Below are 24,425 nucleotides of genomic sequence, written 5' to 3'. Positions count from 1 at the left end.
TTACTCTTTCTATTCTAAATACTGTGCTATTTTACCTTAATTGTGGTCATTAATCAACTTCATCAGGTAATACTATAATGAGAACATAGGTGGAGCTCAAAAGAAAATAAAAGCTGCCGTAAAGGATTTGTATATTTCTCCATACTGACAGATGGAATAAATAGTTGCTTATAGCAGGTAGTATTTTCTATTTTCCCGAATTCATGTTGTGAGTGTGCACAAGTCTGCAAAGATCCATCTTCATGAGGTTTCAATCAGATTCCACATAGTAAAGGTACTGAAATAATAAATGGCTTATTTAGAATTCATTTACAAAATATATATTAAACTTAAAAGTGGAAAAAAAAATCTTGTGCTTTTGGAAATATTTCATTTGCATATACCCGCTCAAACTTCTACAGAAAAGACCAATTGCAAACGCCATGTTATAAATTTGGGACCTGATAAAAACTGGGTCACTTCTCGTACCCAGTGCCTGATGTTTCTATTCTGTACACTTCTGTTGACCTTTGCTTTTCCTCTTCTTTCCTGTTTCAGGTCCTGTTGACCATTTTTCTGTTCATTACCATGGGTATGGAAGGGTCAGAGAGGACAGATGAAACAAAAATAAATCAATGGTTTTCTTTGCAAATAAACCTGACAAAAAAGATTTGGCACAGGAGTGAGACTTACTGAAATTTTGCTACAACAGTATTTACCATAGAGCAGAATTCAGTGTAAAGTTGATCACATTTGAAGTCCCTTAAACAGAATAGCGTGATGGAGTAAAAATGCCTACCCTGGATATCTGGCTGGTATATGAATGCCATTTATTTTTCTTTTTCATAATCCTCAACATGTATAACCAGAAAATTCCTTTTGTTGTTATTGTTTTGTTTTGTTTTCTTCTTGAGCCAGAGACATTTTCAGGGAGGTATTGCAATTTTATAAGTCATTAGAATTGTCCATAAATGTAAAGTAAGTAATAACAGGTATCACTAGTCCATTAATTTTTCACCATTCAGATATAATTTAGTGGGTTAGTTGCATCAACACTGTTAGTTACATTATAGTTCTTGTGTTAGTGTGTGTGTTTCAACTTCAGTCACATTGTTTTCTGTATTCGTCCTTTACTCATCATAAACTTCCATATCCACTATTCTATGAAAGGAATAATTGCTTTATAAAATTTTGAGAAAAGTGGCTATTTCCAGTAGATGATTTCCATGAGGCAAGAGAAACTTCTTTTGCTGATTCACTATTCACCAGATACTGTTTACTTAGCAGTTGTTTAATTGTTCACGTAAATTGGAGACATTCGGCTCTGTTCAAAACGAGAGAGCCAAGGTGCTATTTAATGAACTGAAGCAGTTATGTGAGCTCACTCAAAGGCCCTATAGTGATTCCTTACCAAGTTCCCCAGGGAGAATCTGGCTGAGTGTTTAGTGTTGGCACATTGAACTCAAACTCAAGCCTGGCTAAGGCTCTGCCTTTTTAAATATGCAACTGAGTCCTAAGTGGTATCAGTCCTTCCTTTTAGGGATTTGTAGTGCTTCAGAGACACTGATTTGCTCTGTGTCAGTTCTAGCATGAAGAGGATATGTGGTTGGCAGATGTTAGGAGGTAAAATCTGTGGCTGAAAAACAGAAAGGCAGATAATTGTACCATATGGTATTTGAACCTGTGATGTTGGCATCCTTCACGCTGGGCTCCATCCTGCCAAGCTAACCAGGCACTGAAGCTGTGCCAAGTGGCAAAAGTAGCAGGACTTTACCAGGAAGAGGTAGCAACTGACATGTAGCCAGTCTGCTTGATCTAGAGAATGTCCCCTTATAGTGGAAATAAGCACATGGTGAAAGACCGATTAAATGGTTAAAGGGAGGGTTTTTGTGCTACGGGTAAGTTGGTTGATCACTAGGAGGGGCTTTACCCTAGCACTACATAACATCGAAAACCTGTTCGTATTTACTGTGGACAACCTAAAGTTGTCGTGAATAAATATTTTGCTGTCAAGGCAAGGCATGCGGGGACTATCTTCATTGTTAGAATTTGCCAGAAACAGACAACACAAATTCTTCTAAGCATGACTGATATTTAGCTGGTATGCATGGCACAACTGTCCTGGTTGATGAACGCTTCTATTTTGATTCTGAACAACTGCTACCCAGTGCCCTCCTGAAACCTCTCAAATAATCCCAAGCTCCTTCAGTCCAGAGTGGACAAAGAGGCCATCCTAGCATACCTCAGTAGACTGCCATGCTGCCATTCTCTCTTTCTGTCTCTCTCCCCCTGGTCAAACAGGCCTGCATACCTGGAACTGGTGAGGGTCCAACAGCAAGAAATCCTGGATCATGCCCAGATAGCCAAGACTCCCTCAAGTTGCCTTCTTAAGGCTCCTTGTAGAAGCAAGAGCCTGTACAGTGTATTTTACCTGTTGTTAAGTAGCGAGGGATCACCCCTGATTATAAGAGCTTTTTAAATATGGACTTAATGTGGCTTCACAGCTTTGACTTCTCACATAATTTTCTTACCTTTTCCTCAAGATCCTTATGTAATCTACTTCACAAGGAGAGAGAGAAACAGACAGAAATACATATATGGCTTCATTGCCATATTTGTTTCTTTTGTTACAGGGAATTGAGATTGTAGCACAATATCACAGGGTAGTAAAGAAACCAGTGTTTGAAGATATAAGAGACCTGAATTCAAAAAATAGCATCAGGACTCTGTGACCTTGAAGAAGGTATTTAACCTCTGCAATCTTCAATTACTTCATCTATGTAATAGTAATTATAGTACCTAATTCATAATGTTCTTGTAAGGATTTAATAAGATAATGAACATTATATGCTTACCACAGATCCTGGAACATAGGAAGTACTCAATAAACAGCAATTATCCTACTAATATAATGCTACTTTTACAGAGTGCAATAAAGAACACTTTGGTTTCATTAAAGGTGCACCATAAAATTATTTTCAGAGTTAACATTTTGAGTGGCATAAAAATTAAATTTTGAAGAGTATCTTTTATCAATAACATTCCACTTTTGGTCTGAAATATACAATATATACATTCTACTAAGGATTTAATACTGTTATACTTAAGAATATCTGTATCATTCTAATGCTTTTTAAATTTGGTTCTTCAACATTCTATCATCCTCTCAAGTATAAATTGTCTTATATAAAAATTATTGTGTTTTGCAATATGGTTCTTCCAGTGAAAGACATTTTAACTATCCATGCTCTAACTGGTCCTTCTCACTGTAAAATCATTGTATGCTAATCAGGTCCCCCAAACAATCGTTTATTTGCTTTTACATACAGCAAATAATCCCTTTTTTGAAATGTGATGGAGCGATTCAAGGCATATATTCATTTTTTTCCTCTTTTCCATTTTTCTCTTATCCACTCAGTCCAAGCAAATGTCAAGCTTTTTATCTAAATGAAATAATAAATGAATAACTCCTATTAAATAACATTTATTTGGATAAATGTACCAGTGGGATCAGAAAATATCTTTTTACTCAATGTCTATATATATCATAGGGGATCTGGGTTGTTTGACCAAGGGTCATGGAGCACACTTCTCTCTAAATCAGAAAGATAGTTTTCTTTTTAAGTCAGTATGTATAATTTAATGTTGTCTTGAATGAGCACTATAAAAAACAAAACAAAACAAGAAAAAACTCTTGTTCTTCAGTTTTTGTAGAGCTGTTTTCATCTTATCTTCATTGTGGTGAAGAAATAATTGGATAAGAAATGATGCTTGTCATCTAGTGGGTCCTCAAAATAGCTCTTCTCATTCATTCTGTTTTTCTTCTTATTTATTCTTAATCTGAGAACGAGGAAATACAGACATTATGTTTACTAGTTTTCTTATGTATTTAGTTATCAAATGTTGGCATTATTATTTACTGGGTTTTTTTGGGGGGGGTGGGAGTAAATAATGTCTTTTAAGAGTTTTGGTAACAATTTATATTTGTAGAATTCCCTTGACTTTCGACTATCATCACTTATGCCAAATACCACCAAAATCCTTTCTTCCATTAATTACCTGATACCAAGCTGCCTTTGATTTTTAGGCCATGCTTGGGGACATGAATCTAACCTTTTATTATCTTAGCCTCTATAAGAAGAGACTGGAAAAAAAAATTCTTTTTTTTTTTAAATATATATCTCAAAAAAAACCACTTTAGGGTGGCAATAGTAATGTCTCTGTGTGCAGAATTTGGATCAGAAGCAATCTCTCACACATTTGTGGAATCAAAGAAGAAATGACTCTAGCTGTCCTGACATGTGAATGAGCCTGTTGACTGCTCCCTCTCATTGTCCCTTTATTGCGATAAGAACCCTTTTCTCTGGGGGATGTATGGAACTATCTGATTTTGGCTTGTTTTTTTCCTGTCAGGCATTAATCTTTTAACATGCTTCTTACCATGGAGCCATCTCTGCTTCAAATTGAGTAGGCTTTCCACACTGCCCTGAACTTCAGCACTGTAATCAGTTAGCCATCACTGGGTTACCATTGGTAAAGTAGCCCCAGAGAACAAGAGGAAAAAGCATTAGCTTTAAAGATGAAACACTTATCCTCTGTTCTGTATTTCAGAAGAGAGATATTCCCAAATGGAACATTTTATCTTCTGCTTTCTTAGTTATTTTATCTGCAAATTGGGTAAATCTTTTTCTCCCAGGAGTTTTAAGATATGACTAGAATATGCATTTTACTTCTTGAGGAATCAGTAGGATTTCTGTAAACTGAAGAAAGAAAGCATCTTCTTTCTGGTTCGTTGATTACGTATGTACTCATTCATTTACAAAGAGAGGTGAGAGCCAAATTTACAAGTAAACAAAATTGTCAGCAAGAAGTGTGATATGAGTATCAATCAATGAAGTGCCCCTTTTCCTCAAACAAAATACTTTTGTCATTTTTTACAAAGAGACTGAAATTCTAATCTTTGGAGTTAATCTATTGTTTCTGTAAGAATCTTGTTTACATGCAAATACATTACCTGTCAGAGCACCTCGTTTATGAAGTTAGCTAGCAAAGAACAGGGCTCTAAGAAATTAAAAGAACAAACAAACAAACATACAAATGTATTTTAACTGAGGTGGAGGGAGGGGGAAAAGGACCCTGTAGACCTTTTGAAAGAGAAGCTGGTGAGGATGGGAAAGGTGATTGAGTAATCAAGGAATGTGTGAGGAACACATACATGGAGAGAAATAAAGAAACACTTAAAACACCTAAATTGCACTTAATTTTTTTAAAGCCATCAAAGCTGAGTTCCCTCCATTAGCACTGGGTTTAGTGAATAGCAGTGCTGCATTGACAGTCCCTCACGAAACAATGATTTCATTTATTTTCTTATTTATTTGCCGGTAAATGGAAGGTCAGAAAAGAAGACAGCCCATTGGTCAGAAAAAATTTTTTTTTCCAAAGTTATAATTAATGGCAACAATACCGTAGCCATGTCCATATAATATTTTCCGTTTGTCAATTTTAGCTGTATTCTAAATGCTTACAAATTCAGCGCAGGGGAATATTATGACAACCTACTTTTGTTGGATTCAGACGCAGACAGTGAGTTAAACTGATAAAAACCACTTGATAGATATATTCTAAAGTTAGCAGAACACACAGACACACATACACACACACACAGAAAGAGACAGAGTGAGAGAGAGAGAGAGATCTGTTTTAACATTATTTCTAGATGTCATCCAGAAAGTTTTCAGTATGAATCTTAACTAACCATCCGTGTATTCATATGCATAATAGCAAACACAGTGGTGACTTTGGTCATAGCCGAATTGCTTTAATATGGCATAGTTTTCCTTAGGTGACCAGGCAAGCTTTTCACATATTAAATACATAAATAAAGCTCATGTTAGATGCAGGGAATTTTCCTACACTGAGACTTCTGAAGAGTTAAGGACTAAAGAAAAAGACTTTTTACACCTTGGAACAACTTATCAAAGCTGCAAAATTTCCTTCCCCAGGGCCTTTAAAAATAGGACAGATGTCAGAACTGGCTTAAGGGTACTGCAACTGGACTAAATCAATCACCTTTACATCTTTTCCAGTTCTTGATTTTTCACAGCATCCATTTGAAATATATAAACACACAAGCCATTACTGGAATCTATATTACACAGAAATTATTTAATTTGAGTAAGTTACTATTAGATTGAGTGCACATGTATCTTTAAGAGTTCTTATTCATATTCCTGTATCCTCAACTGTTGGCCTGTAGATTACTCTAACAAATGATATCAATTAATATTGTTTTATTTAAAAGTTGAAACTCATAAATCCAATTTTAATTTTCCTTGAAATACTATAAATTTCTTTTATTTCTTCCATTTAAATTATCAGTTTGTCAGTTGAAGTAGTTCACATGCAAAAGTAAATTGTGCTTAAAAATAACAGAATTTTATGAAATACACGGTTCTGGGAAAGTTATATTACTTTTTTAAAGGTATTACGTTATCTAATGTTATGTTTAATTATATATATATATATATATATATGGTATTTAATGTGTATACATGATATACTAATTTCCCCAAACAATATAGAAAAAAATAATGTGGTCCACATACTTAACAGTTTTCATAAGAGGCTGTAACTATTCTGATTTCTCAGCTGTGAGAATTACAACTGATGTTATAATGCAATATTTGTATACACTTAATTGCATAGGAATTCCCCTTAAAAGATAATAGTTTGTAATATTTCCAAGAAACTGGATCTGATTGTGTGGAAAAGTATTCTTAAGAAAATGAAGAAAATATTGGAATAGAAATGATTACGTATTTGTAATCAGGTTAAGAGCATTCCAGAAATCTTAGTATATTACTTAAAGTGACACTAAAAATTTGTTTTAAAATAATCCTAGGAAAGTTAATTTTTAAGGCAGTTTTCACAAATTCTTAGAAATCATGAGCTCTTCAATTTAATAAATAGGAAATCTCCACAAGATTCAATATTCAGAAGCTAAATATTGTAAAATATCCTACCAATAGAAATAGTCCTATATTCCTCCTTATGTGTGTGTGTGTGTGTATTGTACATATATATGTGTATGTGTGTGTGTGTGTGTGCGTGTGTATATTTTTAAATCAGTATTAGGCTTTACTTGAAGTTGAGTTCTAAACAATTCTTCACAATATAATCCAACCTCAGTCTTCTAAGTAAATAGGCAGGTATAATTAAATACAATCCAAAAGTGCATGATTTTTAGTTTCTGAATTTCAAAGTCTTATGTTTTTAAGTGATGACTTTATATAACCAGTTTTTACTTGATTTTTATATCAACTAATAATCAATATATTTTTGTTCCTACATTTCATTTTATATTGTGAAGTGGGAATAAAATTAAAAATAAATAAATGAGAGGCTTCATGCCTCATGAAATCTATGTGAAACTGTATATATCAATATAGTTCATAAACTATACATGGAAACTATATTATAAAAAGCTATATCATAAGAAAATGTGATATAAACAATGTCGTATGAGTTCATAGAAAATGTGGAATCAGTGACACTCCCCCCCACACACAAAAAATCCCCTCTTGATTTGTATAATGTTTCCCAAACCATGATTTTATTTGCTTGTTAAGATGATCATGTGAGCCAGACACTATTATTATCCGCATTTTTCAAATGTGAAAGAAGAATCTCACTGAAGTTCGGCTCTTAACTCAAATTGAGATAACTAATGAATGGCAGATAAAAACTCTAATTCAAGGATTTGGTCTCTAAACTTAATAACTTCTCCATTATGTGATGTTATTTTTCACAAAGAAAACTGGATGGAGAAGCCAGAGTTTGGACTTGAAGGATTTTGTTGGGTGAAAGAGAAGGTTTACTTTCCGGATGATGATACTGCATACAGAAAATTCCAGAAGTGGGAATAATTTGGATTATTTTAGGGAGGTGAGCGATGACTCTGAATGAAGTTTACTACAAGCACTGAAAATAACCTATACGTAAGGTCAATTAAGTTTCAATTAGATGATGAAATCGGGCCACAGAGTTTGGTTTTGTTGTGGGCAGCAACCGAGAATGGTTATGATTCTATGGTTGGGGGAAAGTGATATTTATAAAACCTAGTCTGAGACTATATTGATGGTGGGAAAAGGTAACTTCTAGCACATAGAAGAAAGTGGGAATTAGCCAGGAGTTAAAATGCACTGAACATTCATTCAACAATTGTAAATTGAGTCGGGCAGGGTACTACATGTGTGTTTCTCAGGCAGAGACAGAGGGAAGTTCATCAAAGAGCGTGTGTGAAGTGCATGCAAGTGTGCTCATGGAATAGCTAAGTTAACAGTAACAACAATAACAGTGGAACCGGAGTATAAAAGGCCTGAGAAATAATGGCAGAACGTGTGTCTGTGAAAGGAATCCTGGTCAGCTTTTGAAGGATCCTGCTTGCCTCTGGCCTCCCTGTTAGTGGGATCATGGAGACCTTGGGGAAAAGCAGCTCAGCAGTGTTGGGAGAAGGGTGTGAGAAGGGAGTGGGAATACACAGTAAGACGTTTATATAAAAATAATCTAAACATTCAAAAAAACATACAGATGAGTCACATCGTCCTTACATTATCCTAGAAAACTTGTTTATAAAATGAGGTTCAGTTTAAAAAATGAAGCCTAATTTAACTAATTGAGTAAGGCTTATAAAAAATTTAAGAATATAAATACTATTTTCCTGTGTTTCTATTTTTTAAATCCTTCTAATGATAGAGTTTCTCTTACGAATAATTAATTACTATATTTCAAATTCTGCTACCTTGTTCAGGTCACCTAAAATTAGATTTGAGGAACTGGAAATGTTCTGACTATGCCTTACTGAAAACTGAAGTGATAATCTAAGACTACCATGCTTGTTAAAATTTTGAAGCATGTTTGTACTATTTTGAAATTCCTCACGTGCGTCCCTGTCATCCCATTCCTTCTCTCAGATTCCCCAAATCCTAATGATTTAGTAACTAAAGAGGTAATTCCAGATATGTCAGGTAGCTTCTGACCCTGCTGCTTGCTGTGTCCAGATTATGATTTCTGCTTATGAAATATTTTGAATGTCGGGGGTTTTTGTGAGATGAATCATTTAATGAAATATTGACATGATCTTTGGAATTCACGTAGTCTCTGTGATCACATTCTTCTCCCTGTCACACAGATCAGTGGGTAGAAGTGGTGATCCAGTTGAATCTTGTCTTCATTTACTTCTGTGTAATTTGCAAATATTGTCATTGTTTTAATGTGTTTTGATATGATGATTTGGGAGGGACTGATTAAGGTCCAATCCATCAAGCCATGTACCAGCTGTCTTACCAGTTACCCAGCAGTCATGGAAGCCAAGAAAAGAGTGTATTAAAGATGAGGAAAACTATAGTCTCTGGTTTCTAAAGAAACTACTTAACTCTTTCTTTCATCCAAACAAATTTCTTTTTTTTATCCGTACATGTTATCACTAGGAAGAATCTAATAGTTTTGTATACTGCCTCTGAGAAATTCAAACATTTTTTTTTCTGTTTTCTCAAAATTTGTTTCTGAACAAGAAATGTGCATTTCACTCCCTCTATCATGTTCATCAGTTACCTGACAATCTTAAGAATGCCAACCCCCCCCCAAAAAAACCCACAACTTTGATTTGAACCAACACATGTATTACTTTAAAAAAAAAAAAAACAACTTGCTTTTAAAAAGAACTCCTGAGTCATCTTTGGCCTCTATAAAGTTTCTAAAGTCTCCCAGGTTTGAAGTGTTCTTCCTGTAGGCTATTTTTGGAATTTTACAGAGAGATCTAAATATATCTGGCCTAAACACTACTCTGACATTCATGCAAGGATATATATATTCTCAAATTTCTAAGAATCAGCCAATTAATTTTAAAAGGAACTGCATTGGTCATAGAAATTTACAGCTTTTCAAAACTAGTTTCTATTTTTCAATTTTATTTTTAAGTGAATTTATGTTAATCTTATAAATATAAGATTTAATACTAGAAACTTGGCAAAAAGAGTTTCACTTACTTTTATCCTTATAATTTGGATTTAAATATGTGTATTTGTATTTTAATTTATGGAAATGTATATTTTAAAACATTGATACTCAAGTTACAGAGACATGTTACAATAAAGAGTTGTGCATTTGAAGCAATGGGTATTGGACAAAACTAATTGCCTTTTATGCCAGTAATTATATAAATATACATGAAAAAAAAAATACCAGGAAACCAGTTAGTGTCAATACTTCATCTAGTGAAACTGTATCATAACAATTTATTTATATCCCCCAAATACAAAATGTTGAAAGCTTTTTAGCATCAAACAAAATCACATATACCTATCTTTCAATTTGATAGGATATTTCAAAACATATCTTACTTTTGGCAACTTCAGCATTTTGGGGGGGAGGGGGCTTACAATATAAAAATGAAGTTATGTGATATAAGTTTTTATGGAAAGGCAGGGGCGCCTGGGTGGCTCAGTTGGTTAAGCTTCTGCCTTTGGCTCAGGTCATGATCCCAGAGTCGAAGGATGGAGTCGTATCTCCCTCTGCCTGCTGCTCCCCCTGCTTGTGCTCTCTCTCTGACAATAAATAAAATCTTTAAAAAAAAAAAATGTTTACAAAACGGCAACTTCCCATCTTGGAACATTCTTTACTTACCTATGATAACAGCAAACACTATGGGTGCCTGGGTGGCTCAGTGGGTTAAGCGTCATGATCCTGGAGTCCTGGGATGAGTCCCACGTTGGGCTCCCTGCTCAGTGGGGAGTCTGCTTCTCCCTCTGCCCTTCACCCTAATTGTGCTCTCTCTCACTTGCTCTCTCCCTCAAATTAATAAATAAAATCTTAAAAACAAACAAACACGAGTGTTTGCTGGGAAAGATACAAAAAGCTTTTGATATAATCCCTACAACAACCTGGTGAATCACAGAAAAGGTACATAATTTGTTCAATTTATTGTTTATAAGTGATGGGACCAAGAATCTGGCTCCAGAGTCTTTTAACAACTCCACTCTGCTGCATTTATTTACATGATTAACACATGTTGAATTCCTATTCCGAGCCCACATCTCACAAAAAAGCTCACAAAGCTCAGTGCTTTGCCATCAATAACTTTTGACATTCACAACAAGCCTGCAAGGTAAACTCAGTCGATAGTTTTATTTACACATGAGAAAATTAATGCTTAGTTGATTTAATAAATTAATGTCCCATGGGTATTAACATAGCTGTGATTAAATTCTGCGTGTGCCTGACTGTAGAATCTGGGCTCTTATAATAATCAGTGTCAGATTAACATGCGATTGTAGTCATATGGCATGACTGCACTCTGGATTTAGGAGAGTTGGGCAAGATTAAGAATCACTGCATGGGGAATTTGGAGAGCGCCTATCGAAGAAGTCTAGATAGGATATAGGAATAAGCAACCTGAACTCTAGATATAGCAATGTACAATTTGAATTTTGGATGACAATTTGGAATTGGTGAGCTTCAAGAAAAGACTTGGTATTCCAACCTAAGCATATCTTTAAAAATACAAACGGTAATCATATAATGTACTGTTATCATCAGCAGAAGAACTCAATGAGTACGCTGTGTTCATTATCACCTCCCCACACCTTAGTAAATTCTGCCATATTATAATTGCTCAGTAAAGATTTTTTAAACAAACAAACAAAAATCCATGTATAAATAAGGATATAACTAGCTGTTCTTAATAAAGAACAGATTAAAAATGAAATATTTTTTATATTGACACAACTTCATTTAAATTCCACTAAAATATTTTTGTTCATGTTACCTGATTCAGTTCTAACAAGAGCTCTGCCAAGGAGTTGCCACTCTCCATATTTCATAGTAGAGGAAATTGAGACGTACAGGGTTTAAGTACCTGGCCTGCTTAATCTAAAAGTAAGAGGTAGATCGATGACTCAAACCAACCATCAGATTTTAAATCTATGCCACTTAAAGTTTGAAAAGAATATTTGTGTCTTTAATGTATTATTTGAAAAAAAAAGCATACTATTTTATATCCTATGCAGTTTTTAAAATTAGTTTTTTAATCACATAGGCTAATTTGGACATCCCTGACAGTCAAAGCTGCCCTCTGGTAGTCATTTTCCATAGTTTTGTCTTGTAAATTAAGGCTAGTAATTTCTTGTGCTTAATGGTTTTAAAGCCAAACTAACCCATTTTTATATTTTTTTCAGGTCCCGAAGAGGTAGAAATCAAGTGCCCCTTGAATCACGTTGCTTGCCTTGGTGCCAACAAATGTATTCATTTGTCCCAACTGTGCAACGGTGTCTTGGACTGCTCAGATGGGTATGATGAAGGACTGCATTGTCAGGGTGAGTCCGTTTGTGAAACAATGCAACCACACTATTAAATTTTTCATAGCGTAATGAAAGTTCAAAAAGAACCTATAACCTGCCTTTTCTTTCAACCATAACCATATCAGTTATTGAGAACGCAAGAATTTTATTGCCAGAAATACTCAATACGCATTTCAAACCTGTAACTGTTGTGCTTTATTGAAAAATGCCATTAGAAAAAGAAATACATTTAGACTTTGACTCTGGACTCTGAAATAATTACATATTTCATAGAAAGTAGTACTTTTGAGAAAAAGACAAATGAGAAGTCTTTGTCACAGAAGATTAATACCATACAGTGTCATAAGTTTATTTCTCTGAACCTTTGCTTAACAAAGACTATTTGAAGTAAAACCTCTGCAAGCCAATGTTTTAGCATGATGTATTTACAGGAATGTTTCCTTAACGTACAACTTCCATGACGTTGTACCTACTTTCTTATAATTGTCTCTCTTTTTAAAAAATCAACACCTATGTTCTACAGTGGTCATGATTTTACCTATATATTAACGATGGGAGGGAGAAATAATTAAAATCTAAAAGTTAAAAAAAGTTAACCAGAACTGGCACATTCTAATAAAACTGGTTGGAGAGAGGAAATGAAATGTGAAACAAAAAAAAAAGAAAGAAAGAAAGAAAGAAAGAAAGAAAGAAAGAAAGAAAGCAAAGAAGAAAGAAAAATTTGAGGATTGAGGTAAGGACCCAAATCTGCAAACAGAATCAAGATATCAGTCAAGTAAATTTGGCTCCAAGATGAAGCCCAGAAAGAAACCACTGAATCAAATTCAGTCAAATTCCCACCAGCTGAGTATAACACAAAGGATACTTATTGAAGCTGAGCAGTTAAAGAGTAAGTAACCTATCCTTTGTGTTGAGGTCAGTAAGACAATAAGAAATAGAAAGAACTATAGAAAACCGGAGTTGTGTGTCTGGTCCTTGACCAGATTCACACAAACTAATCGCTGCCATGTGCAAAAAGGTCATAGGTTACCAAAAGTTCCAGTTTTTCAGGAGGAGCTCCATAACGATATGTGCTTACATTGTTCAATGTCAGCTACTCCTTTTTAAAACATTGTGTGACCAACAATGCACAGACCAAACAAAACCTGTCTGGAGTCCTGTCAGAACTTACTGGCTTCTAGTTGCCTACTACTGGGCTGAATGAAGTAACTGGATTAAACACCAGAGATGGAGAGATACACTGGAAAAAAGAGTAAATCTTAGAAAGGTAGTCCAAGGTGGTAAGGCTGTTGAGAGATCGTAGAACATCTGGGTCACTGGGTCTTTTCCCTCTTTCAGGAGGGAATTACTCTGGCTCTGTGGACAGATTCAGACTGAGAAGTTAAAGGTATTCCTTCTTTGGCGGAGTTTCATTTCTTACCCTGAATTCTGGCAGGGTCACAGAAGGAGCCAGAAGATTCTGTTTTAGTTATTAACACATGTGTAATAATAATTAATAAGATATTTTTTAATTTAAAGACCTTTTGACATGTATTCTTTTTGTATAATTGGATATTTAAAAGAAGGATATTAACAGAAAAAAAAGTAAAGTATGGAATTATGAAGTGATAGAAGTCAAAGAGTTTAATTTTCTTTTCAGAAATTAATTATATTTGTCTAGAGCCTAATTCTATACATTTCAGTTATAATTCAGCCTTCTTATTACATTAAGAAAAAAAAAAGTTTTGGATAGACATGTGACTGAGCTAAAAGAGTGAAATCATCACAATGCCAAATACTTCTTCAGGATGGTTACACAAATTAGAATATCTCAAGCATATTTCAGTGCTGTGAATCATAGGAAAATATATCTGAGTTCTCCAGTAAAATTTAGAGTTGTGATCTAATACATGAAGGAATATGTGAATAGTAAACCAGGGGATTCAAATAAATACAAAGTATTGGAATAAAAATAAAATGGTGTTAAATTTACCTTGATCTTTGAAAAGCTCAGTGAATATTTCAGACTGAGATACATTTAGAGTATTTAATTGTTTATGCTTCAATCTTTTTTCCTGTTCTAGTTCAGGTTTCTAACTGCTCCAACTTTCATATCTTTGTCACTAGTGACGAACTTTTTCATTTATTTTTTTAGTGGCAGGCTGATTGCACAACTTTAGCCCTTTAAATATTTCTAAATTTCACCAAATGAAGTGCTTTAAAATGCCCAAGTAATTTATTATGACCTGAGGTGGACTTAGAAATAACGAGAAGTATATTTGGATCTATGCTTGCTATTTGCCTTACTGGAGGGTATATCGTCAACCTTTCTCCTAATTTTACATTACACCCAGTGAAAAATTGTTTTCTGTTAAGTTAATTAGGCACCAGCCTGTCAAGTTTCTAAAGAACTTTGTCATCTATAGACATATAATAAAGAAAGAAACCAGATTAATTCAAACATTGTATTGATTTTTAGAGATGCTTTTCTCTTGTAGAACAATTCTGCCTGAATCACTTTCTCTGTCTAAATCCATTTCTCTTTTTGTTGTGTTCTAAGCACATACTCTGTTTAAGTAATTATACGTGAAGCCCAAAGACATGATTCAAAGATGCATATGTCTTCTTCTTTTTTTTTTGTTCTTCTTTCTCATAAAGGATCCAAAGTACATTTGGTACTATATTTGTATCCTGTATGAAAATTGATAAGGAGTATAAAGTTTAACATTTTGGAGGTGATAGTCTGGTCTTGGTAATGCTTTTGTATCAACTGGATTGTTTTCTGAAAGTTCCCTAGAAAAAAATCAATTTCTACCTAGTGAGGATAATGAAAGATATCTATTATTAATGATTTTCTATAACACTGATATTTTAATCTCCATAATTTAGCTCCATCTGAAGAAAGAAAAATGGATTTTTGTATATGGGTGTACTTATATATAGGAATGTGCTTATAACAATTTTACAATGAGAATGTTCAAAATCACCACATTATATTTTAGAAAACTTCATCTCTTCCTATGTAGTATTTCATATTGGTAATAATATCACCATATCTAAATTGCATGAGCAATAAAACACATTCTATACAGTAAAAGGCTTCTCAGTACAGGATATTTCCACAAAAATCCTCACAGCCATTCAAAAAAGTGAACAAATTCAACTAATGGATCGACTGAACTGTGTCAAAACACTATTTTAAAATTTGACATTCTTGAGGTAATTCATGATGTTAACATCTAAAGTGGCTGCGAACAAGAGAGGCCCCTTTTTAAAATTCACAGTCCTGGTTAGAGAACATTTGCAGTGCAAAATAACCAAACATTTCAATGTACAAGGGAACCACGGTTTCTGTGACATTGTCAGCTCTCACTCTATTAGAAGAATATGGAAACCCTTCATGTTAGCACAAAAAGAGATTCTGTCTTCTGTGTCTCAAGATTATGTGATCTACATGATTGTTTTCCAGCAAACATCCCAATATCCTTTTAAATTTGAGGAGATAAAGTGTGTGAAGAGTTTACTAAAATTAATTAGGGAATGAAACGCTCTGACATCTGAAAAGCTCACCACCCAAGCATACAAGTATGCACACACAAACACACACTATTCTTTTCTGATTTCTCTCTTCTATTCTGAATGTCTTCCTACATAATTCTGAGTGTATAATATGTTAATTGGTGTATTTGATATGAAACCTAAAGAAGAATAATATTCTCTTATATATCACCTAACTCCTTGAATAATGCATATTCAGAATTCTTAAAATTCCATTTGAATTTTTTACTTTACTTGTCAGTTGGAATATAATTTTCCTAATATGTGCAATTACAATTTTCTGCACCCATCCACAATCTATTCTAATGTATTTATTTTAGATTCCAGTAATTTTAATGTATTTATTCTAATGTATTTTAGATAGTGATTTATATTTAAAAATTTATGTGACTTTTTTTTTTCTTTCATGTTATTATTCACAAAAATAAAGTCTTAGGAGAAAGTGCTAAAATATCCTGGAAATAATTTACAAATTAGAGCTTTCTCAAAATGGACCGAAGTAAAATAGCAAACTTTATTATCTGTAATGACTCACCACAGGACAATTAGTAATCCTTAAAACTTCTGTTTAAATCTCATATATATTCCAAATATTCAGAAATTAGTCCAGATCAACTACTTCAATGCAATAATTGATTTGAGAGAATTAAATATAATAAATTTAATTTAAAGTATTAAGAATTAAAAAATTAAAAATGAAGTATTAAGAATTAATCCTTAGCTCAAATATTCAGGATGCCAGTTTTCATTCTTTCAGAAAAGAAATATTTTATCTTCTGGTGATGTTTTAAGTTAGTCATTACAGCACTGATTTCAGATGGACGTGAGATTGGCTTGTGTAGCTAGCAGGAAGGAAGGAAGGAAAGAAAGAGGTTGGTGAAGCTGATGCAAAAGACAAATTTGGAGCGCTTCATTGCTTTTATTTTCACTTTATTGTATCAATGAATCTTGTCCTATTCCCATTTTAAAGGTTCCCACCGAAAAATATTGCCAGTCTCTTTTCTAAATGAAAATGAGCTTATCATGCCCGAGAAGGGAATTTCAGTATGCAGAATCCAAAAGCAAGGTATGGAGAAGAGGTACAATTGGAAGCAATGTTAAAGGAAGTGTATCTGTCCACAACATAAAGCTTAAAGCACATGGAGAGAAAGAAACTTTGCCAGTGTGTTTTCAAGCCACTTGAAACATCAATAAGCCCAGAGCTAAAAAACAGCTGTAATTACCCAAGAGGACCTGGGTTTATGTGCTCAGACCACTTTTGATTATTGAAGTTCCTGCAACTTAAAAGTAGATCCCGCTATAGTCTTTTCTTTGTCTTGAGTGGTGCTAAGATGATCGAGTAGTCTCAAATCTATCTCAAACGTAAGCATTTTCTCTCAAAGCGATTAGCTTCAGTAATTGAGTCAGTTTAGTGAAAGGCTATGACCCTTACCACTGGTTGATTTCAGGGCCAAATTAATGCTTTTTAGAAGCAAAGCTACAATTCTTAAGAAGAATAGGTCTTCTAGAAGTGTATCATCCTTTTGCAAGGCTATTAAAGACGTTGTTTATATTGACAAATGACACCTATGTGAAAATTAGGATAGTGTACCTGAAGACTATTCTAAATATGCATATACGCACACAGAGGCATATGCACACATATGCATAAGTGTGTATATTCGTTTTCCAGAGTCTGACTTATAAATTCTGTTTAATTAGAAATATGTTGTTGCACAGATATCTGACTTCTTAACACTGATTTGTTAGCAGTGATTGCTAAACTGATCTTGCTCAAGAGACTTGGAGTTAAATTTCAATTGTTTGTTTGAATATGTTGACTTCTATAGACAGCTGACTAGCTAACTGACTCTGGGGAGAGGATAACTAATTTGGCTCTATATCATAGCCCAGTATGTAAAAAGATAATCTAAAGTAGTTTATTGTTTGTTAGAAGCAACTCTTTTTGTAGTAGATTTACATCTTTGATTAATGTTTATATATACTAATTAGTATTCTCTGGCCCCAAACAGAATTATTTTTAAGAATAAGTAGAAAATAGATTTTGCAATATAAAAAATGTCATCTAAGCATACTAGTGGCTTAAAAATGATCAAACACTGAAGGATGTAACTTAAAAAAAAGATATTCTTTATTAAAACATCATCTCAGATTCTATATGTTTGTTCTTGGTAAACAGTGATTTAAAACTAACTTATATTACATCCATATTTTTTGATCCAGTTTTTTCTGTGGTGAGAATCCTGGTACATATGGACCTTTAATTGCTGTTGAATTATACTCTATTTCTAGTTGATTTTGGTTTTAAAGAGATGTAAGCCAAAAACACGAATCCACAACTTACACCCCAGTAGAGTATTTATTCTGTTTGCTTAATATCTGTAGGAGAAGAAGTAGCAATTGCTTTGATATAGAGATTGACTACTTGGTTTGAAACAACTCCTATGATGCCTGTACCTAAAACATACCAACTTTTTACATAGAAGGACTGTGCAAAACCACAAAAAGCCAGAGAACTCCGCTTCCCCAGCTCTACCCTACTAATATCTCCAACAGAAGAAACTCGTTAATAGTTCCACTAATTTTGGAATTGTTAATTTACATGAATATTCATGGTCCCTGGGACTCATTTATCTGGATCTCTCCCTCACAGTTCTCTTCCTGATATGATGGAAAACAGAACAGTTTTTAAGAAATAATAATAGGTATGAGGCCAAAATGAACTTTTCAAAATGTGCCAAAAGAAACACTAATAAAGTTTTCCCTATATTCAATTCATTCATTAACTTCAGTAAACTTTTATTGAGCACCAAGAGTATTCTAAACACTTATCTAAGCATTGGGGATGTAGAAAATCCTATTTTCTGCCTCCATAGAATTCACATGTCAAAATGGAGGTATGTAAAAATTGCTGAGGAAGAACGAAATGAAGAACATCTATTTCTGCTTGAGGGGATGCAAGAAAATTCCCCAAGAAAGCTGATAGTTGATACATGTCTCACTCTAAGAGTTTGGTAGGCAAATGAGGGAAGAACACTTCAAAAGTAGGGAACTATGTGTACAGAGACACAGGTGTCTAAGAAAACATTGTACACTCAAAAGAACTCTTAAGTGCTTTAAGGTTGATGAATAGGGTTCTAAGTGGAGATGGGCGAGTTTGAGGCTGGAAAAACACGATATTGAACCTGGAGTGGTTACATTAGAATAAGAATGTAATATAACCTACTTAAAATGCGTTCTATAAAACTATAAAGAGAAAGAGAGTGGAAGATGATTCTAGGATGTATTCTCAATATTATAAGTGTGGTATATATTTTACTATTAAGCATAAGAAGATTAGAATTGTTGCATATATGTAGCAGGTCCTGTGATTTATTCTTAGAAGATTAAAATGTGCGTTATTATAATCATAAAACTTTGAGCTAAATAGTCATATCTGTTTACATTAATCAGCTCCCCAAACAAGGCATGTGAGGTGTTATTCTTTAATGTATCACTTTCATGTAAGTAGAAGTCAAAACAGATGACAAGGGAGCCATATTAAGTGAACTCCTTTTCAGATGAAAGTTAATTTGGAATGCGTATTTACTATTTTAAGGAACCAGAATCCTATCTTTAGCAACCGCTAAAGAGGCACCTTAGTTGATGCCTAAGTTTTGCCCTCATGCATCTTAACTTTGGGAAATGTATGATGGTTCCAATATTATTCAAAAGTATGAATTATAACAAACTGTCCCTCAGCTCTCTACTCAACCTCAAATGTGAAGCCAAATCCCCTATAATTCATGATTTAGTTTTTGACACAAGCAGCTTGATACTTTACAAAGTAAGGAATTAGAGCAGGTAGCTGAAGTTGACCGGCATCCCAGGAGTCACACAGAAAAGCAGTGTGAAAGCGAGGTTTAAACACTGTGACCTTGAGGTTTTGTTCACCAGTTTTGACTACTGAGCCTTAACATATCAACTCACAGAAATGCATAAAGTTGTTATGCTTCAACATCCTTTCTGACCTGTTCTTAAAGGAGCAAGATGACTTGTAGAAAATCAACTGAAAAACATTTTTGAGCTAACTGTATGTTCCCTGTCAGTTTTATTAATTGATTGAGCAGGAAAAAAAAAAATGTGCCGAGTGAACCACAAGCTGAAAAACTATATAACAAGCTTACAGAATTTGAATGTCTCAATCTGACTATTAGCTTTATCCCCTTGAGAAAAATTAGTGCTTTCATTTGATGAGGGATGTAGAAAGGAAATGGAGAAGCTCATTTTAACTCTTTGAAGTAGATTTGCACTAGTTACAATCGGAAGTTAAAAAAACAAACAAACTAGGAATTAACTTTCATAATGGGATCTGGAAGGAAAAATGAGAGACTTATTAAGGTCATTCACTAGACAGAGTTTACATTCTGAAGGAAAAACCCTACATTGGAGAAAAAAACGCAATGCTGTTTCAATAAATAACCAATAAATAATTAAAGATCTGAGATTTATTAAGCCTGATCTGGAATTCTAGGAAGTTTTAGAGAATTCTATAGAGAAAGATGTCAAGAGATTTTTTTACACCTTCAGCCAATGTTTCCAATTCTGAATTTCTAATCTGTTCAAAATTGCAGAAAAATACTATTTCTGCTCCATTTTCTCTCCACTGTTACCACTGATACTGTAAACCCTGTTCCATTGGATCACATGCCATCATAACTATTTCAATATATTAAATAATATTCAGAAAAAAAACAAGATAGCTGTAAGACTGGTAACTTCTGGGTGCCTGGGTGGCTCAGTTGGTTAAGCATCTGCCTTTGGCTCAGGTCCTGATCCCAGGATCCTGGGGTCGAGTCCTGCATTGGGCTTGCTTCTCCCTCTGCTTCTGCCTGCTCTTCCCCTTGCTTGTGCACGCTCTCTCTCTCTCTGTCAAATAAATAAATAAATAAAATCCTCCCCCCCCAAAAAAAGACTGGTGACTTCTGAGCTTTCCATAATCAGTCCCTTCATACTCAAATCAAACAGTGATTTGTTTTTCATTCATGTGGAGACATGGAGAAATATGCTTATGTATTTTAAGTTTCTCCTAAGCTTTCTACATATACTTGCATATTTGTGTTCAGACACAAGAAGCACATTAAAGATTAATTTCTGAAGAAAAACACACCACCTAGATTTATTTCTATTAGCTGAGACTTTGCATTCTAGCTCCCCATTAGGTTTGTGATTTAGCAAAAGCATGAAATTGACGATTGACCTCTGTATGCCAAATAGGATTGTAGAACCCGTCCAGACAACCCATTGTGGTTGTGGAAGCCATAGGATGCCAACCGAAGTGAGATCAGTGTGCTCTCAGAGTGTCCTCTGAATTAGGTCAGTGTGACCGTGAGCCAAGGCTTGAGCATCAGATAAAAAAGAGAATGGGAAGGGCAAGCCCAAAGAGCACTTTTCAGTTCCATTAGCTGAAACGTGTGGCATGTTCTTATTCAATCTGCAGGTACAAAACTAAGAGTGCCAAGAAAAAAATCTATGCAGTTCAATAAATGGCTCAAAGCAGAAGCACTAAGAATCTGAACTGTCTAATTTTTAGTTAAGCCAATTAAATATTAAGAGTTTTCAAAGAAGTTTGGAGAAAAATATTAAAAGGTATAATATAAACTGCTTTTTAGTTTATATGGAATATCTAAATATTTATTACATATAAATTAGATATATATGATTTATTGTATCTTAACGTATATAGAAAAATATCTGTGCATAAGTATTCTGTTCGATTTTCCTAGCCTACATGTATTGGGTATCTAGCTGAATTGATTATTTCAGGAAATTAAAACATACATATTTTTCCGCCTTGCGTCTGTGTTTTTGTTCATTTGTTCTTGTTTTCAAAACCAGGATAAGTTGATGTTTCCAGTCCAGTTCTTACTGCAAGTGCTACATCCTACTTGCAAATGACTTCCAGTTCCTTTTCAATAAGTTAGGTTTTTACCCAACCTATTTAAACTCATTATGCAAAGCAAATCTGCAGAACTGAGAGAAATATGGTTAGAGGGTCAAAGCCTAGTCATTTTGCCTAACACTGTTACTTAGCTGCTGAGGTGAATTTTTCGATGCAAATGTGCCTTGGTTCAGTTCATCCTTTTTCTTGCTATGATACATCTTATACCCGTAATAGATTGGAAACATCTAACGAAACTTGCATTTAACTTCTACCTCAGTCACTTCACTGCAAGGGCTCAGTCCACAGGGCAGGGAAAACAAAGCCACAGGAAACAGATCAAGTGAAAAAGTGTATGGGACTCCTGTAGAGTAACTCATGGGGTAAAGTTTACTCCACAGTATGGCGGAATTATTGGCCTCAAACAAACAATGTGCTCTTCTTCAGAAAGATTCACTCCTGCATTTTACCTAAAGTGATTTGCTCCTTTCAGTTTTGTTTCTCCTTCTTTACTAGAGGTATCTGCAATATGCAGGGGGGAAGCAAAGGTTTGCTCTATGACTATAACTACAAATAGAGAAGCAGCAATAACTGTCTCTCAGTGCGAAGCAGAACTGAAAGATAATAGGGCCAGAAGGGATTTTCAGAGGTCATCCAGTCCATCCATCTGCCTTTAGGCTGGACTGAACCCAAACTTGCCTAGACAGATTGCTATCTACCCAATTTGGAAGGCCTCCAGGGAGCGACATTCTAACAGCCATTTTTAGTAACACAGTCAATGCTTAGCAATTTGTACTCTGAACAAATGCTTGTGTAATGTATTATAAAATTCTCCATGCCCTCTCAATTTTTAGTCTTTTCCCTCCAACATATTTCTAGAGGTTAATCATGTTTTTCTTGCACCTCTCCAGATAGTTTTAAATTTTCGAAATTTCTAAAGTTATAGACCGCTGCCTCCCAACTAACCAAGATACAGTTTAAATGACTAGTATTCCCTATGATTGGCTGTCAGAGCTTCTGACACATGTGATTATGCTTTATGTGTTTTCTTATACCTTAATATTGCCTCGTTCACTCATGTTGCATCCGTTAGGAATTGTCTTTGGCTATGAATAACAGAAATCTTAAAAAAAAAAATCTCGTGAAAAAAATGTGCGGAGATAGACGTTCCATGGCAGGGAAGGCGATTTCATGACATAATCTCTGTTCCTCGTGTTTCACTTCTATTATCCTACTCAACTGCCTTCCACCCTCAGGGTAGGCTAGTGGCCATAGATGGCCACTGCAACTCCAAATATCACATCCTCATTCCAGGAGGAAGGGAGAAGAATAAAATATCCCTACCAAGCAAGTCAAACTCTGTCTTAAAGGACTTTACAGAAGCCCAAACACCCAAATTTCTATCTCCGTGCTGTTGGCCAGAATTTTAACATACAACCACCCTTATTTGGATGAAAAGCTGGGAGACGCAGTTTCCAAGTGTACAAACACTGCTTCAATAAAATCAGACGTGGAAGAAAGGGATAATGGATATTTGGTAGCAACTAGAAGTTTAAGCTGTATGTACTTTAATAGAGCAATCAGGTAGTTGACTGCCCATCACATATAGGTTGCAGTTGTTGTACTATGTTTGATGAAACTTATGGGAAGATTCTAAAGGACAGAGACCTGGTGATTAACTGGCGCTGTAGTTTTGAAAACCAGTGAAATGAGATGTTCAGGCAATATCACTAAAACTCCCTCCAAGTATGAAATTGTATAAAGGGATAAAAATATTCAGTACACCTGGGAAATGGTAAGAGAAGGGTCAGTCTGCACTGTAGCAAAGAGTTCCCAAATACCAAGACTGAATGCCCATGGAGGAGAGTTCCTGGCGGCCAGTAAGGGCTGGCTGCTGCCTGAGAAAAACCCCAGATAAATTTGGTTTAAAGAGAAGGATACTATCTCTCGCTTCTTCCCTTCTTCCCATTCTCACTCGTTTTCTTCTTCCTTTTTCTTCCCATTTTCTTCTCTCTTCCTCTGTTGCTGGCCCTCACTCTCTGCCCTGTATCTCATATTTTTCCAGCCTTTACTTTACAGTTTTATTCCTTCAAATTTGGGATTAAACTTGAGACTTCTAAATATCAGAATTTCAAAATCTTTGCTATTATTTCACATCTGTGGTCACCCAACCCTATTTCGTAATTTATTTTTACTATGTGGTCTGTCTTCATTTATAAATGTTGTTTTATTTAATATTTTGAGAATGCCAAATCATGTTAAGCTGCTTTGTTTATCTTAGTCCCTTGTGGTAAATTTCCTGTTGTTTTTATGGTTTGTTTTGCTTCCCTAAGACTATCAATTGTTTCCAACCAACCAAATACATCCCAAATATTTTATTGCTGTTGATTTTTGTTTTATTTTGAAGGATCCTTTAATTTTCTTTCTTTTTTCTTTTTTTTTTTTTTGAATTTCAAATCCCATCAGGTGATTACCTCTGCCATTTTTTATACTCCCAAATAAATTCATATCTATGAGATCCCAATTAAGAAAGCAGTTTTTAACCACATGGCCCTAAAAAGTAGGTAGGCATTATGTAGGCACTGAAGCATATTGTAATAAAATCTCACAGTAAAAACAACATATTGTTTAGT

General features: G+C 34.6%; 1 protein-coding gene across 1 annotated transcript in view; it reads left to right on the top strand.

The window, feature by feature from the left end:
- Window positions 1-24,425, top strand: part of LRP1B (LDL receptor related protein 1B) — a 1,450,575-nt gene that overhangs the window by 288,968 nt on the left and 1,137,182 nt on the right. The window contains exon 3 of the mRNA XM_057306380.1: window positions 12,213-12,350. Within this exon, the coding sequence (XP_057162363.1) occupies window positions 12,213-12,350 (138 nt within the window). The remainder of the gene's footprint in view (window positions 1-12,212; window positions 12,351-24,425) is intronic.

Source organism: Ursus arctos, unplaced genomic scaffold (assembly GCF_023065955.2).
Source record: "Ursus arctos isolate Adak ecotype North America unplaced genomic scaffold, UrsArc2.0 scaffold_1, whole genome shotgun sequence".
Lineage (NCBI taxonomy): Eukaryota > Metazoa > Chordata > Mammalia > Carnivora > Ursidae > Ursus > Ursus arctos.
This window is presented reverse-complemented; position numbering and strand designations above follow the sequence as displayed.